The sequence below is a fragment of the Aquarana catesbeiana genome, linkage group LG04, assembly GCF_042186555.1.
Source record: "Aquarana catesbeiana isolate 2022-GZ linkage group LG04, ASM4218655v1, whole genome shotgun sequence".
NCBI lineage: Eukaryota > Metazoa > Chordata > Amphibia > Anura > Ranidae > Aquarana > Aquarana catesbeiana.
In genome coordinates this window covers 566,962,092-566,975,401 of record NC_133327.1, presented here as the reverse complement: position 1 = coordinate 566,975,401, position 13,310 = coordinate 566,962,092, and the positions used below count along the sequence as shown (strand labels likewise).

Below are 13,310 nucleotides of genomic sequence, written 5' to 3'. Positions count from 1 at the left end.
AAAACGCCGCTAATAATAGCGGCGTTTTACCGCCGATGCCGACGCCGCCCCCCGCCCCAGTGTGCAAGGGCTCTTAGCTAAAGAGCAGCTAACCCATCATTTTTGTGTGGGTTAGCTCTGCTTTCCCATATACTTCAAATATGTCACACTGTTTTGGTGCCCTTTCAGAAAAAAAGTCTATAGGAAAGCGCAGCAAACCCGTACAAAAATGATGGGTTAGCTGCACTTTGCCCAAAGCACAGCGGGGCAATGTGAAACTGCCCTTAGAAACATGAAAAACATTCAAACGTGGCTTTTACCAATCATGTGATTTTGTTTTTCATGTTACATTCTAATCCATTTGTATTAAATGATTTTCGAGAACTCAGACTTTAAGCTACTTAGAAATCCGCTCCGCATTTACCGTAAAACAGTAAAACGCATTGAGCAGAAACTGTGATATTTTTGGAGTTTCACTCTATTAAACAATGGTTCAATTAATGGCAAGTAAACATTTCCATGTGGTGGTCTGCGTTGACAAAAAAAGAATAATACATGAATGATTTCATGTCTATTAGGCAGGCCATACACGGTTCAAATCTCGGCTGGTTCAGCAGGAACCGGCCAACATTCGAACTGTGTATGGGTAGCTAAATGTCGATCGATCATCTTTGATACAACCAGAATGCCGGGTTTTACCTGCTGTTATCGTTAGCGGCTGCTATAGCCACTAGCAATAATCACTGTTTTCTCCTGCCGCCTTTTTCCCCTGCTCTCCGCCGGTTGAAGACAATGCCCCGGCAGGAGGGATTCAATATCTGTGTTGATGGGGGAATCGGTCTAATTTGTTTTCTGCAACCCATGGTTGCAGGAAAGAAATTTGCTCCGTGTATGGCCGGCCTTAATCATTTTGCTGAGTTGTTGCCTAAAGCTTAACTGGGGGCACAAAAACTTTCATTTAAATGTATCCCTCAATAGCCACAAAATATATAAATGTACTATGTGTGCAACAAATGCCTTTGCAAGTATATTAAATACATTGGTGACATCATCACTGTGCTGTACATAACCTGTGCAGAGAGCTGTGCTGGGGAAGGGACCCAACAGGCTCACACAACAGAAGGTTCTGTGTCCACTGGGCTTAAAAAAAACGCCAGTTCTTTGGCTCATATAGAGCGCTTTTGTACAGGTGTTTAGGAGCGTTTAGCGTTATTTTTCTGCCAGAAAACGCATCTCAAAAATGCAAACCAGAAGGGTTTTTTTCCGCCTCTAAACGCTGAGCTTTAAATATGCCTCTGGACTACCTAATTTGCATGGACACATAGGATAACATTGAGCTGTTTCTACAGGCAAAATGCAATACTCCTGTAGAAGCAGCATTTTTTAAGCCCAGTGTGCATGGACCCTTACAGGCTGCTTGCAGAAACCTTGGGGAAGAGGGGCGATTACAAGTCCCTGCACAAGGGGACAGAGCAGCAGTGACCAAGCTTTATTACAAGAAACTCCTGCACATAGGCAAAGCAAAACACTGGATTATGGCACAGATCTGGAAGAAATACACAAAGCATACCAAGATTCTAGTAAGAATACATATGCCTCTTGCTTATCCCAGAGTTCCTCTTCAAAGCCTAAGTTTAGCTAAAAAGAAAAAATCAGCGCAAGGTACACTACTTATCTTTAGTGTAATATGTCCCTTGTACTTCTGTCTTCTAGTTTAGTAGTAATCTTTCTCCTCCTCTGATGACCTCACCCTCCCACCCCTTCCACCGTAATTTTCCTGTGCGGGACTTAAGGGACTTGCAAAGTCAGAAGGTTTTGTATCTTAATTCACCCGCTAATACTTACCTGAGCCCCATTTCTCTCCAGCGATGTCCACGAGTTCCTCAGCCATCCAGAACTCATCTCCTGAGTGGTTGAGACACAGCAGCGGTGCCATTGGCTCCTGCTGCTGTCACTCAAAGTCAATTAGTCAATCAGGAGAGAGGGGGCGTGGCCAAACCAGAGCTCCATGTCTGAATGGACACAGGGAGCTGTGACTCGGCTGCCCCCATAGCAAGCTGCTTGCTGTGGGGGCACTCAACAGGAGGGAGGGGCCAGGAGAGCTGAAGAGGGAGCTGAGAAGGGGAGGATCCTGGCTGCCCTGTGCAAAACCACTACACAGGGCAGGTAAGTATAACATTTTTGTTATTTTTAGAGAAAAAAAAAACAAGACTTTACATTTAATTTAATAGAAATAAGCAGCTGCTACAGGCCCACATTAAGAGTGCCCCACTATGCCCACCTATTCCACCCAGCACTTTTATTCGTAGAAGCCGTTATGTTGAACGTAACAGGATCCATGAATGGAGGATGAGTGGATGATTGAAAAGTTTGTCCCCTCCTTTTATAGGTTGTGTTTCAGTCATAGAAGCTGTAATGATTCTATGGATGGAGGGGCTGGGTGGAAAGGATGGGCATAGTTAGGCTCTCTTGATAAGAGACCATTAAAGCCCTGTAGTTTTAATAACCCTTGCTGTAGTGGCCGATTAAGTCAACTGGAGGGTACAGCAGCACAGGAACATACAGTATCTCATTGAAGATCAGTAATGTCCCTTGTGCTGATAAATATATATGTGCCTGCTGTACCATGTACTTGTATGAGGAAGTATCCTGTTCTCTTTGTATTGCTTCCCTTATGTTAAATCCCTGACGTTCCTGCCAGTCCCTCTGCTTTTCTAATAAAAACTGACCACACTAAGCAAAAAAGCACACCATGGTAAGTTCTCTAGCTATGCTGGGAACTCAGCCTGCTCTGCTCCAGTGATCAGACTTGTCCTGACACACCCTCCTCTGCACAGCCATTCACTGTGAAGCTCAGCGTGCTGCTGCTTTCCCTCCCCCCAGCTCTTATGCAGCTGAGAACAGAGGGAACATGATCACTTCTAAAAAAAAGGGAAAGAAGGTATTTAGAATGTTTTTTGTAATACCTTTACAAAAACGTATTGCCTTTCATCTCTATTTTAAACTCAATGGGTTGTTTTATAAGGTGATCGTTTACAATCACTTTAACTGTGTTTGAGATCCTGTCCAGGGCAGTTATAGCTCATTATAAAATATGAACATTAGCTAGGAACAAATCATGTACTTCAATTCTAAAACCTTGCACATGATAGGCTTTAATTAAAACAGAACTCCAGATACCATTCCTCACCCACTTTGCAGTTTTTTTTTATTGCTGTCCATGCCCATGTGGGTGAAATTTCCCATTACTTACTGTCCTGATGATCACACAATAAGGGTGAAATCTCTCCCCATCTATAAAAACGAGAGAGAGAATCCTACCCTTCCCTGTTCCACTAAAAATGTATTTTTGATACTGTCTGTGTCCTTGTTGGAGAGGTTCCCCTCACCTGTGTGCTCACTGAGGCAGGAAGCAAGGAGTCACAGGTAATAATAAATAGCTGACAGAGGCTATAACTCTTCCCTTTTTTCATCCATAACCTAAAGCTGATTGGAAGTGACCACAATTAGGCTATATTTTTATCTTATAAATACAAGTTTCCTTAAAAACGGGGGAAGCTGGGATATACTTAGGCTAGTTTAGTTGCTTTCATTTAGTATTTTTGTGTTTTTTTATTTTTATTTTTTACAAACACTAAACTGTATAATAACAATCAGTAGAATGGCTGGGGATTTGCGATAAAAAAACAAACATCTGCAGGGCAGCTTGTTCTGTTGAAAAACAGCAGACTTACTGGCAGGATCAGCTGGAGAAAATAAAGGAAACAACGCATTAAAAAAGAAACCTAATGCAGCCGTCGCATCTAAAGCCCCGTACACACGATCGGATTTTCCGACGGGAAATGTTGGATGTCAGGCTGTTGGCGGAAAGTCCGATCATGTGTACGATGCATAAGAATTGGTAAGCTGCAATATAATCAGCGTGGCCTTGCGGGGATTCTGCCCACATGTCTGCATCATTCATTCACACAGTTTTGTGCGTGAATGAACTACAAGTCCCGACACACTTTGCGACTGTCGGCTTGCAGTTCTCAATGAACTGCCATAGTGCTGTGGAATGACGTTGTAGTTCACTGATTTCTTCCTGTCATTGTATCTGCCTGCCTGTATGGGATATACGGGTACACAGATACACTGACAGATCTGAAGGAGACCTACATGGCACCAGCGATCTTCTGATTGCTTTTACAATGCTTTACAAAGAAATAATAAATGCACATATTTATACCTGCAAAAAAATGTGCATTTATTATTTTTTTCTAAAAGGTGAACTTATCCTTTAACATCACTTTCATTCTATTATAATGGAAAGTTCTGTTCCATTTCATTTGTGTGATTTAGGTTGGCTGATTTTCTTAGTATTTGTTAAAATACTGGTTTGTTATAGTCATGTTGCAGGTTATTTTTGTTTGACGTTTGCCTATTTTATAACAGGTTTAGAAGAATCGGCAATATACAGTTGTGAAGCACATAATAATAAAGGACTGACCGCTTCCAATAATGTGAAAATCAACATTAAAGGTGAGCAGTTTATGACCATTCTTTAATCATGAAGTGTGGTAATGATGTAGATCAAAGCTTCTTACTGCCGGTTCACACAGGGGCGACTTGTCAGGCGACCTAGACGCCTGACAAGTCGCCTCCTGTTCTGTACAATGGAACCGTTCTAATAGGAGCGACGCAAGTCGCTCCGATTTAGAAAAAGGTTCCTGTACTACTTTGGGGGCGACTTGGGGCGACTTGCATAGACTTCTATACAGAAGTCGTTTTGCAAGTCGCCGTGGCAGTCATGTGCAGGTTGCCTCGGTGAGGCGACCTGCAAGTCGTGCCGCCCCTGTGTGAACCGGGGCTTAGGATCAATAGTCAGCTGGACTTCTAGAGATAAATTGATGGTGGACACCAACCAGTCTTACCAAAATAAGTTATAATGTATAGGAATAAGCAATTAGCGGACCTCCAGCTGTTGCAAAACTACAAGTCCCATCATGCCTCTGCCTCTGGGTGTCATGCTTGTGGCTGTCAGAGTCTTGCTATGCCTCATGGGACTTGTAGTTCTGCAACAGCTGGAGGTCCGCTAATTGCATATCACTGATGTATACTATTGTATTATTTCTGCTGCACAGAGAAGGTTTTTTTTTTTTTTTTTTTTTTTTTTACCTTAATGCAGAGTCTGGAAAGCTAGGTACAAATCCAGTAACAAAGGTCAGCAAGCTTAGGGCGATCTTCTGTTATATACCGTAATATATACTCTGAAGTTGGCCACTAGATAGTTTGTGGCCAAATGCAGTATTTTCCATCTTAAATGTTTGAAAATAGACTAATAACATTCAGGGATTTTTTTGCCCTGTTCTAAGAGAACAAATGAACATGTACTTTAATGGGCAGATTGCTATGTGATTTTTCTGTAAATGTCTGTGGCCAGTGTAAATGAGAAATGTTATTGAAAAGAATAAACTTGCTATTTTTAATATCATTACACGATAAGAAAATGTTTTGAATTCAAACACGATTTGAGCCAAAACGTTTTCATATACTTTGATATTGTAACCTTTATTTGAAAGCTATTTTTGATGTGACCTTTGCTTTATCATATAAGCACTGTTCAGTATATTAATGATGGTAGTAGGGTTTTAGAGATAATGCTGGTTGATGTAAGATATTTCCAGATAATAGACTAATTATTTTAAAGTAGACGATGCAGACTGATAGCAGTGGCGGCTGGTCCACCATTTTTTTGGGGAGAAGGGGGGCAGCAAACAAACCACCGACCCAAACCGCCCCGCCCCCCCCAAAAAAATGGAGGACCAGCCGCCACTACTCTCAGTCTGCACCAAAGAACTAAAATTCGCCCCCAATTCAGTCGGTCGGACGGTTATCAGATCCCTATATCCCTATCCCTATCTTACTCTCTATGTATGTGGGTGGTACTCACACGGTCGGAGGGGGGTACTCACACGGACGGAGGGGGGTACTCACACGGACGGGGTCTGTCTTGTTTTGGCTGGCTGTGTTGGCAGCGATGCGGAGCAGAGAGATCTCTCCGATGAGGACAGCAATCTCCCGGATCTCCCTGTACATTCTCCCAGATGCCAGCCAATACGGTCGCTTCTCCTCTTGTCCAATCGGGTCTCAGGACCTGCTTCCTGATTGGCTGGGAGGAGAAGCAGGAGGACAATAGCGAATATTAATTCACTATTGTCACACAACTGGGTGGGCTCAGGGCGCAGTGCTCTGCGCCCCGAGCCCACCATTTTTTTAAGCCAATTAGAGCCTCAGACTTTAATCATGTGCTTAAAAAAAAAAACATTGGAATCCATGCGTCCGGTGCCCTACATGTAGATTAGGGGCCGGGCGCATGGATTAGGGGTGCGGCGCCCCTTATAGAGTGGCCGCCACTGACTGACTGATAGACTCGTACTGAGAGAGAAAAGCAGCAATCATGGTGTAAAACTGAACACAACCTAAATATGTAATGAGCAAAGGTGACAAATTAGTAATTTTTATACCTTGTATGTATGACATGTATACAATATAAAATAAGCTATGGGAACATCTAAGAGAAATTACAAAGGTGAACTCTTGTTCCTTCTTTGTGTGGACAAGAATGACCTGGGAAAAGTGAGTAGGTCTTAGTGGGAAAGGGTGGGTCTTCTGTAGGAAATCTTGTCTAACATTCCTTTTATGGTCAGGAGTGTAGTCTATCTATAAGCAACTGGTGACTGCTATACAGGAGCTGTGCAGTAGCATGCACATGGAGTGTTTAGAGTATTTCATTCATGTGTCTGGACCGGCAGCAGCCATTTTTTTTTGTCCAGCTCAGTTCAGAGGACATGTCCCTGGCATACATAAGACTGTATATGGCACAAAGTGGCTAAATATGAAGTGAATATGTATAAGTGGAACAGCGTTCACCCGTGCAAGAGCCATGTTTGTTGGCACGGGGATGCACAGGTGTCCATGCATCTCTGTGTAGGCAGTCCCATTCATGTCAATTGGGACGTAGAGGCTGCAAGAACACAGGCGCTGCTCCAATTTGACAGCCATGCAGGTGCGGGTGCACTGCCCCAAACACAGACAGAATTTTTATAAGCTGTTTTTTAATACTTGTCTGAAGTTCCATTATAAAGTTTTCACTCATCAGGTAACAGGTCCTTTTTTGTCTGTGTCACCTTGGAGTAAATCTCCATGTCACTTAATACAAGTTTCTGATAAAAGCCAGCGCTCGTGCCAGTTTAGTGGTTTGTGGACAATTGGCTTATTTTAAGCACTTAGCTGATTTATTAAGAGAAGTCTTGTTTAGATTTCAAGCCTTTTCCCTTAGCTTACCCTGCAGGCCTGGATGCCTGCCATTCATTAATAGGATGTTTCCTTGTAAAACATGCAGTGGAAAGGTAAGGAGGCCGAGTGTTTATGTAATTCATGTAGCAGTCACATAAATAAAATCATTTAACATTGATAGAATTCAAGCTTCAAATCACAAGAGCACACACTGAAAACACGTTTATCCTGATCTAAGCACAATTAATTCCTAGGGGTAATGAACCTGGAAGTTTTCATGCAGTAATAAGAACGACCAAATGACTAAATGTTTTTAGACCAGTGTTTCTGAACCTTTTTCTAGTCAGTGCGCTGTTGAAAAGTATTTTCAGTCTCGAGGCACTGCTGTCCAAGGCTTGGTTCACGATACTGTGTGTCACGGAACGCACGCAAAATCGCACTTGATTCCGACATGCAGACAAATGCTCTGCTCTTTAGGGGTGCCATTAATTCTTATTGGTAACGCAAACATTGGTAAACATGGGGTGTTTTTGGTGCAGCGCCATTTTAAAAAAAGGGTCAGGGACTTTTTTCCCTGCATTTCTGTGGGTAGAGCATCTCATTAAAATGAATGGGCTGCGGCTGCCCTACTTACAGCACGCAGCCACACAGATGTGAACCAAGAGCTAGTTCACATGTGAGGTTGGAGGGCGGCAAAACCACGTGGTTGAGCTTTTGAGTTTTTACCACCCATAACTACTCCCCCTTTAGCAGCACAGGCAGCAACTGGGATATACACATGCTGTGGCTTGAAGTACACCCCCATTGGGGTGTGGTGATGCTGCATTTATGGGGTTAAAGCGGGTGGTCAGGAGGCAACATATCACCTCCTTACCGCCTGTCAAATGCCTCTGAGCATGGATTGCTTCTCAAAGGAGCGGCAGTCCTTGCTGCAATTACGAACAAGCCCTAACAAGAGCAGTTCTGATGGTATAGGGGGTCAGGATTAAAAGTAACATAGATATACACACATATAAACACACACATACACATATAAAAATAAAGATCTATATTTTATTGTACATAAAATTATATATATATATATATATATATATATATATATATATATATATATAATTTTATGTACAATAAAATGTAGATTGTTTATAAATTATTCTGGTCCAATTTGCCTTTAAAGTCCGATCTTAGGGGTTTGTTTTGTTTTCTAACTAGAGTGTACAGATGTGGCAATGGAGTGATTTCAGTAACTTTATATATATGCATACGCAATTGTGTTGCACCCAAAACATAGCACACTTGTGTGCATTTGATTATATTCTGAAGCTTTGTTGCTCACAATCTGCTGCTGAATTTCCAACTCAGCCTATTGTTGCTGACCTATTTCCTACTGGATTATAGCGAACACGATCTACACTCTTCATTGATACCCCTCCTGTAAATATCCTACCTAAGAGGAAAGGCTACAAGGCCCACATTTCACTTCAATAGCCAGAAAATCATTTTCTTTACCACACTCTGATTCAATTTCATTTTTTTATTGGAGCTTGACTTTCTGGTTGAACTTATCCAACTGCTATTCTCTTTTTTAATTAAAAGTGCCATTACTGGACACAGAGGCAACTTCATTGGTTATTGGAAAAGGTAGTTTGGTAGGGCGTAATGCCAAATTTATTACCCCATGCTTTGGTTTCTGCTTTATCGGGGTTTATTACTCAGTGACATCCAAACAATATACCTTTATTATTTCCATCTACTCAAAATTCACATTCCAGTTTTGATAAAAACATGGCTGGTAGCTGGGAGCACACCTACTTGCTCTGGATCCCTGATCCTATGATGAGACTAGAACTATTCTTCTCGCTTCCTTCTCTAGATCCTCCACAGATCAAAAGCAGCACTTTGAAGTTGAAATGCAGCCAAAGGTTTTTCCATTTTTGCCTAGACTAGGAAAGGATAAGAACCTCAGCCACATTTTGATTGCCATCTGTGTTCCTTCAGGAACTGTTGACACCGCTGTTGAAAGTGGCATAAAATCCAGAATTTGACAGTTGTCACCAGAGCAGGATACAAAGGGAAATCTTCCAATCAGGATACCTGTTCTGATTATACCTGTTTAAGAGGAGATTTCCACTCACTTACTTCTGTAACATTAGAACAATGTTAGGGTGAATCTCCCCAGTAGGGGCACAGGAAGCATTGAATACCCAACAGAACTGTAAAAAAAGTTTTGACTGGAGTTCAATGACAAAATCTAAAACAACCCATGGCTTAGAGGTGAACTAGATTAACATAAAAATATTAGTATTTAGTTAAACAATATTTAAGTATGAAGGCTATATATTCACCCCCCTCCCCCCCCCCCCCCGGCTGTTTCTGCTATCTACGTCTTGTACCTTCTTTATAGCTGCCTCATATGACACTGGTTTTTCTTATTTGGTCACTAAATAAAAGTCTCTAAGCAGGGCAGAAAAACAGATGGATGTGAAATATCTCTGCTGAAATCACCAGTACAGATAAGCAAAGGTGGCTGCAGACACTGACCAAAGGGTATTGCAGTTTTAACAGGTCGGCACTTTAGGGAATGGGGTAGATGGATGGAAATTTTAAACTGTTCCACACTTTTACCAAAAGTGCTTTGTGAGTCCTGGAAAGAACACTAGCACAGTCGGTCACAGGGGCTTTATGGGAAGGTGGTGGCGGTTGTGGCTGATGTCAAGCAGGGGTCAGGGGGAGTTGGACGTGCATTGTATTCGGTAGTTCTGCAGTGGCATTGGTAAAGTATGAACCCTTACAATCAGTTCAGTTTAAAACATAAATAAAAAGCAAAACATTTGTGTGTGTATATATATATATATATATATATATATATATATATAAATATATATATATATATATATATATATATATATATATATATATATACAGTAGGGACAAAAAGTATTCAGACCCCCTTAAATTTTTCACTCCTTGTTATATTGCAGCCATTTGCTAAAATCATTATTTAAGTTAATTTTTTTCCTCATTAATGTACACACATCACCCCATATTGACAGAAAAACACAGAATTGTTGACATTTTTGCAGATTTATTAAAAAAAAAAAACTGAACTATCACATGGTCCTAAGTATTCAGACCCTTTGCTGTGACACTCATATATTTAACTCAGGTGCTGTCCATTCCTTCTGATCATCCTTGGGATGGTTCTACACCTTAATTTGAGTCCAGCTGTGTTTGATTATTCTGATTGGACTTGATTAGGAAAGCCCCACACTTGTCTATACATATAAGACCTTACAGCTCACAGTGATTGTCAGAGCAAATGAGAATCATGAGGTCAAAGGAACTGCCTGAAGAGCTCAGAGACAGAATTGTGGCAAGGCACAGATCTGGCCAAGGTTACAAAAAAAATCTGCTGCACTTAAGGTTCCTAAGAGCACAGTGGCCTCCATAATCCTTAAATGGAAGATGTTCAGGACAACCAGAACCCTTTCTAAAGCTGGCCGCCCGGCCAAACTGAGCTATCGGGGGAGAAGAGCATTGGTGAGAAAGGTAAAGAAGAACCCAAAGATCACTGTGGCTGAGCTCCAGAGATTCAGTCGGGAGATGGGAGAAAGTTGTAGAAAGTCAACCATCACGGCAGCCCTCCACCAGTCTGGGCTTAATGGCAGAGTGGCCCGACGGAAGCCTCTCCTTAGTGCAATACACATGAAAGCCTGCATGGAGTTTGCTAAAAAAACACCTGAAGGACTCCAAGATGGTGAGAAATAAGATTCTTTGGTGTGATGAGACCAAGATAAAACTTTTTGGCCTAAATTCTAAGCGGTATATGTGGAGAAAACTAGGCACTGCTCATCACCTGTCCAATACAGTCCCAACAGTGAAGCATGGTGGTGGCAGCATCATGCTGTGGGGGTGTTTTTCAGCTGCAGGGACAGGACGACTGGTTGCAATGGAGGAAAAGATGAATGCAGCCAAGTATAGGGATATCCTGGACGAAAACCTTCTCCAGAGTGCTCAGGACCTCAGAGTGGGCCGAAGGTTTACCTTCCAACAAGACAATGACCCTAAGCACACAGCTAAAATAACGAAGGAGTGGCTTCACAACAACTCCGTGACTGTTCTTGAATGGCCCAGCCAGAACCCTGACTTAAACCCAATTGAGCATCTCTGGAGAGACCTAAAAATGGCTGTCCACCAACGTTTACCATCCAACCTGACAGAACTGGAGAGGATCTGCAAGGAGGAATGGCAGAGGATCCCCAAATCCAGGTGTGAAAAACTTGTTGCATCTTTCCCAAAAAGACTCATGGCTGTATTAGATCAAAAGGGTGCTTCTACTAAATACTGAGCAAAGGGTCGGAATACTTAGGATCATGTGATATTTATCTATTCATGTGACAACACTGAAGAAATTACACTTTACTACAATGTAAAGTAATGAGTGTACAGCTTGTATAACAGTGTAAATTTTCTGTCCCCTCAAAATAACTCAACACACAGCCATGCATGTCTAAAATGGCAACAAAAATGAAAATGTCCAAATTGGGCCCAAAGTGTCAATATTTTGTGTGGCCACCATTATTTTACAGCACTGCCTTAAGCCTCTAGGGCATGGAGTTCACCAGAGCTTCACAGGTTGCCACTGAAGCCCTCTTTCACTCCTCCATGACGACTTTACTGAGCTGGTGGATGTTAGAGACCTTGCGCTCCTCCACCTTCTGTTTGAGGATGCCCCACAGATGCTCAATAGGGTTTAGGTCTGAAGACATGCTTGGCCAGTCCATCACCTTTACCCTCAGCTTCTTTAGCAAGACAGCGGTCGTCATGGAGGTGTGTTTGGGGTCGTTATCATGTTGGAATACTGCCCTGCTGGCCCAGTCTCCGAAGGGAAGGGATCATGCTCTGCAGCATTATGTCACAGTACATGTTGGCATTCATGGTTCCCTCAGTGAACTGTAGCTCCCAGTGCCAGGAGCACTCAGGCAGCCCCAGACATGGCACTCCCACCACCATGCTTGACCTTTAGCCAAGACACACTTGTCTTTGTACTCCTCACCTAGTTGCCGCCACATACGCTTGACACCATCTGAATCAAATATGTTTATCTAGGTCTCATCAGACCACAGGACATGGTTCCAGTAATCCATGTCCTTAGTCTGCTTGTCTTCAGCAAACTGTTTGCAGGCTTTCTTGTGCATCATCTTTAGAAGAGGCTTCCTTCTGAGAAGCCAACCCTGCAGACCAATTTGATCCAGTGTGCGACATATGGTCTGAGCACTGATAGGCTGACCCCCCACCCCTTCAACCTCCTTGACCATGTGTCATCTTCAGGGACCTTACAGTAAACAGTTACTATAGTTGCCTTTTACAGTATCTTACAAATGTGAGTACACCCCGCACATTTTTGTAAATATTTTATTATATTTTTTCATGTCACAACACTGAAGAAATCACACTTTTCTACAATGTAAAGTAGTGAGTGTACAGCTTGTATAACAGTGTAAATTTGATGTCCCTTCAAATCAATGTCTAAACAGCTGGCAACAAAAGTGAGTACACCCCTAAGTGAAAATGTCCAAATTGGGCTCAATTAGCCATTTTCCCTCCCCGTTGTCATGTGACTCGTTAGTATTACAATTTCTCAGGTGTGAATGGGTGGCAGGTGTGTTAAATTCGGTGTTATCCCTCTCACTCTCTCATACTGGTCACTGGAAGTTCAACATGGCACCTCATGGCAAAGAACTCTCTGAGGATCCAAAAAAAATAATTGTTGCTCTACATATAGATGGCTTAAGCCTCGTACACATGATCGGATTGTTGGCCGACAAAACCGTGGAATTTTGTCCGAAGGGCGTTGGCCCAAACTTGTCTTGCAATACAAACGGCACACGAGCGTTGGCCAACAATCACGAACGTAGTGACGTACTAGATGTACTACGTGGTTTTTCAGCTCTTTAGCGCCACCCTTTGGGCTCCTTCTGCTAATTTCGTGTTAGTAGAAGTTTGGTGAGTGTTGATTCGTGCTTTTCATTTTGTGCTTTTCAGTTCGTTTC

The 13,310-nt window shown here is 42.3% G+C and overlaps 1 protein-coding gene across 2 annotated transcripts in view; it reads left to right on the top strand.

Annotated features, from left to right (window-relative positions):
- The window catches only part of MERTK (MER proto-oncogene, tyrosine kinase), a 166,634-nt gene that overhangs the window by 56,555 nt on the left and 96,769 nt on the right, over positions 1-13,310 (top strand). For both annotated transcript variants that reach the window (XM_073628043.1, XM_073628042.1), the window contains exon 5: positions 4,414-4,500. In XM_073628043.1, coding sequence (XP_073484144.1) covers positions 4,414-4,500 — 87 coding nt within the window. The remainder of the gene's footprint in view (positions 1-4,413; positions 4,501-13,310) is intronic.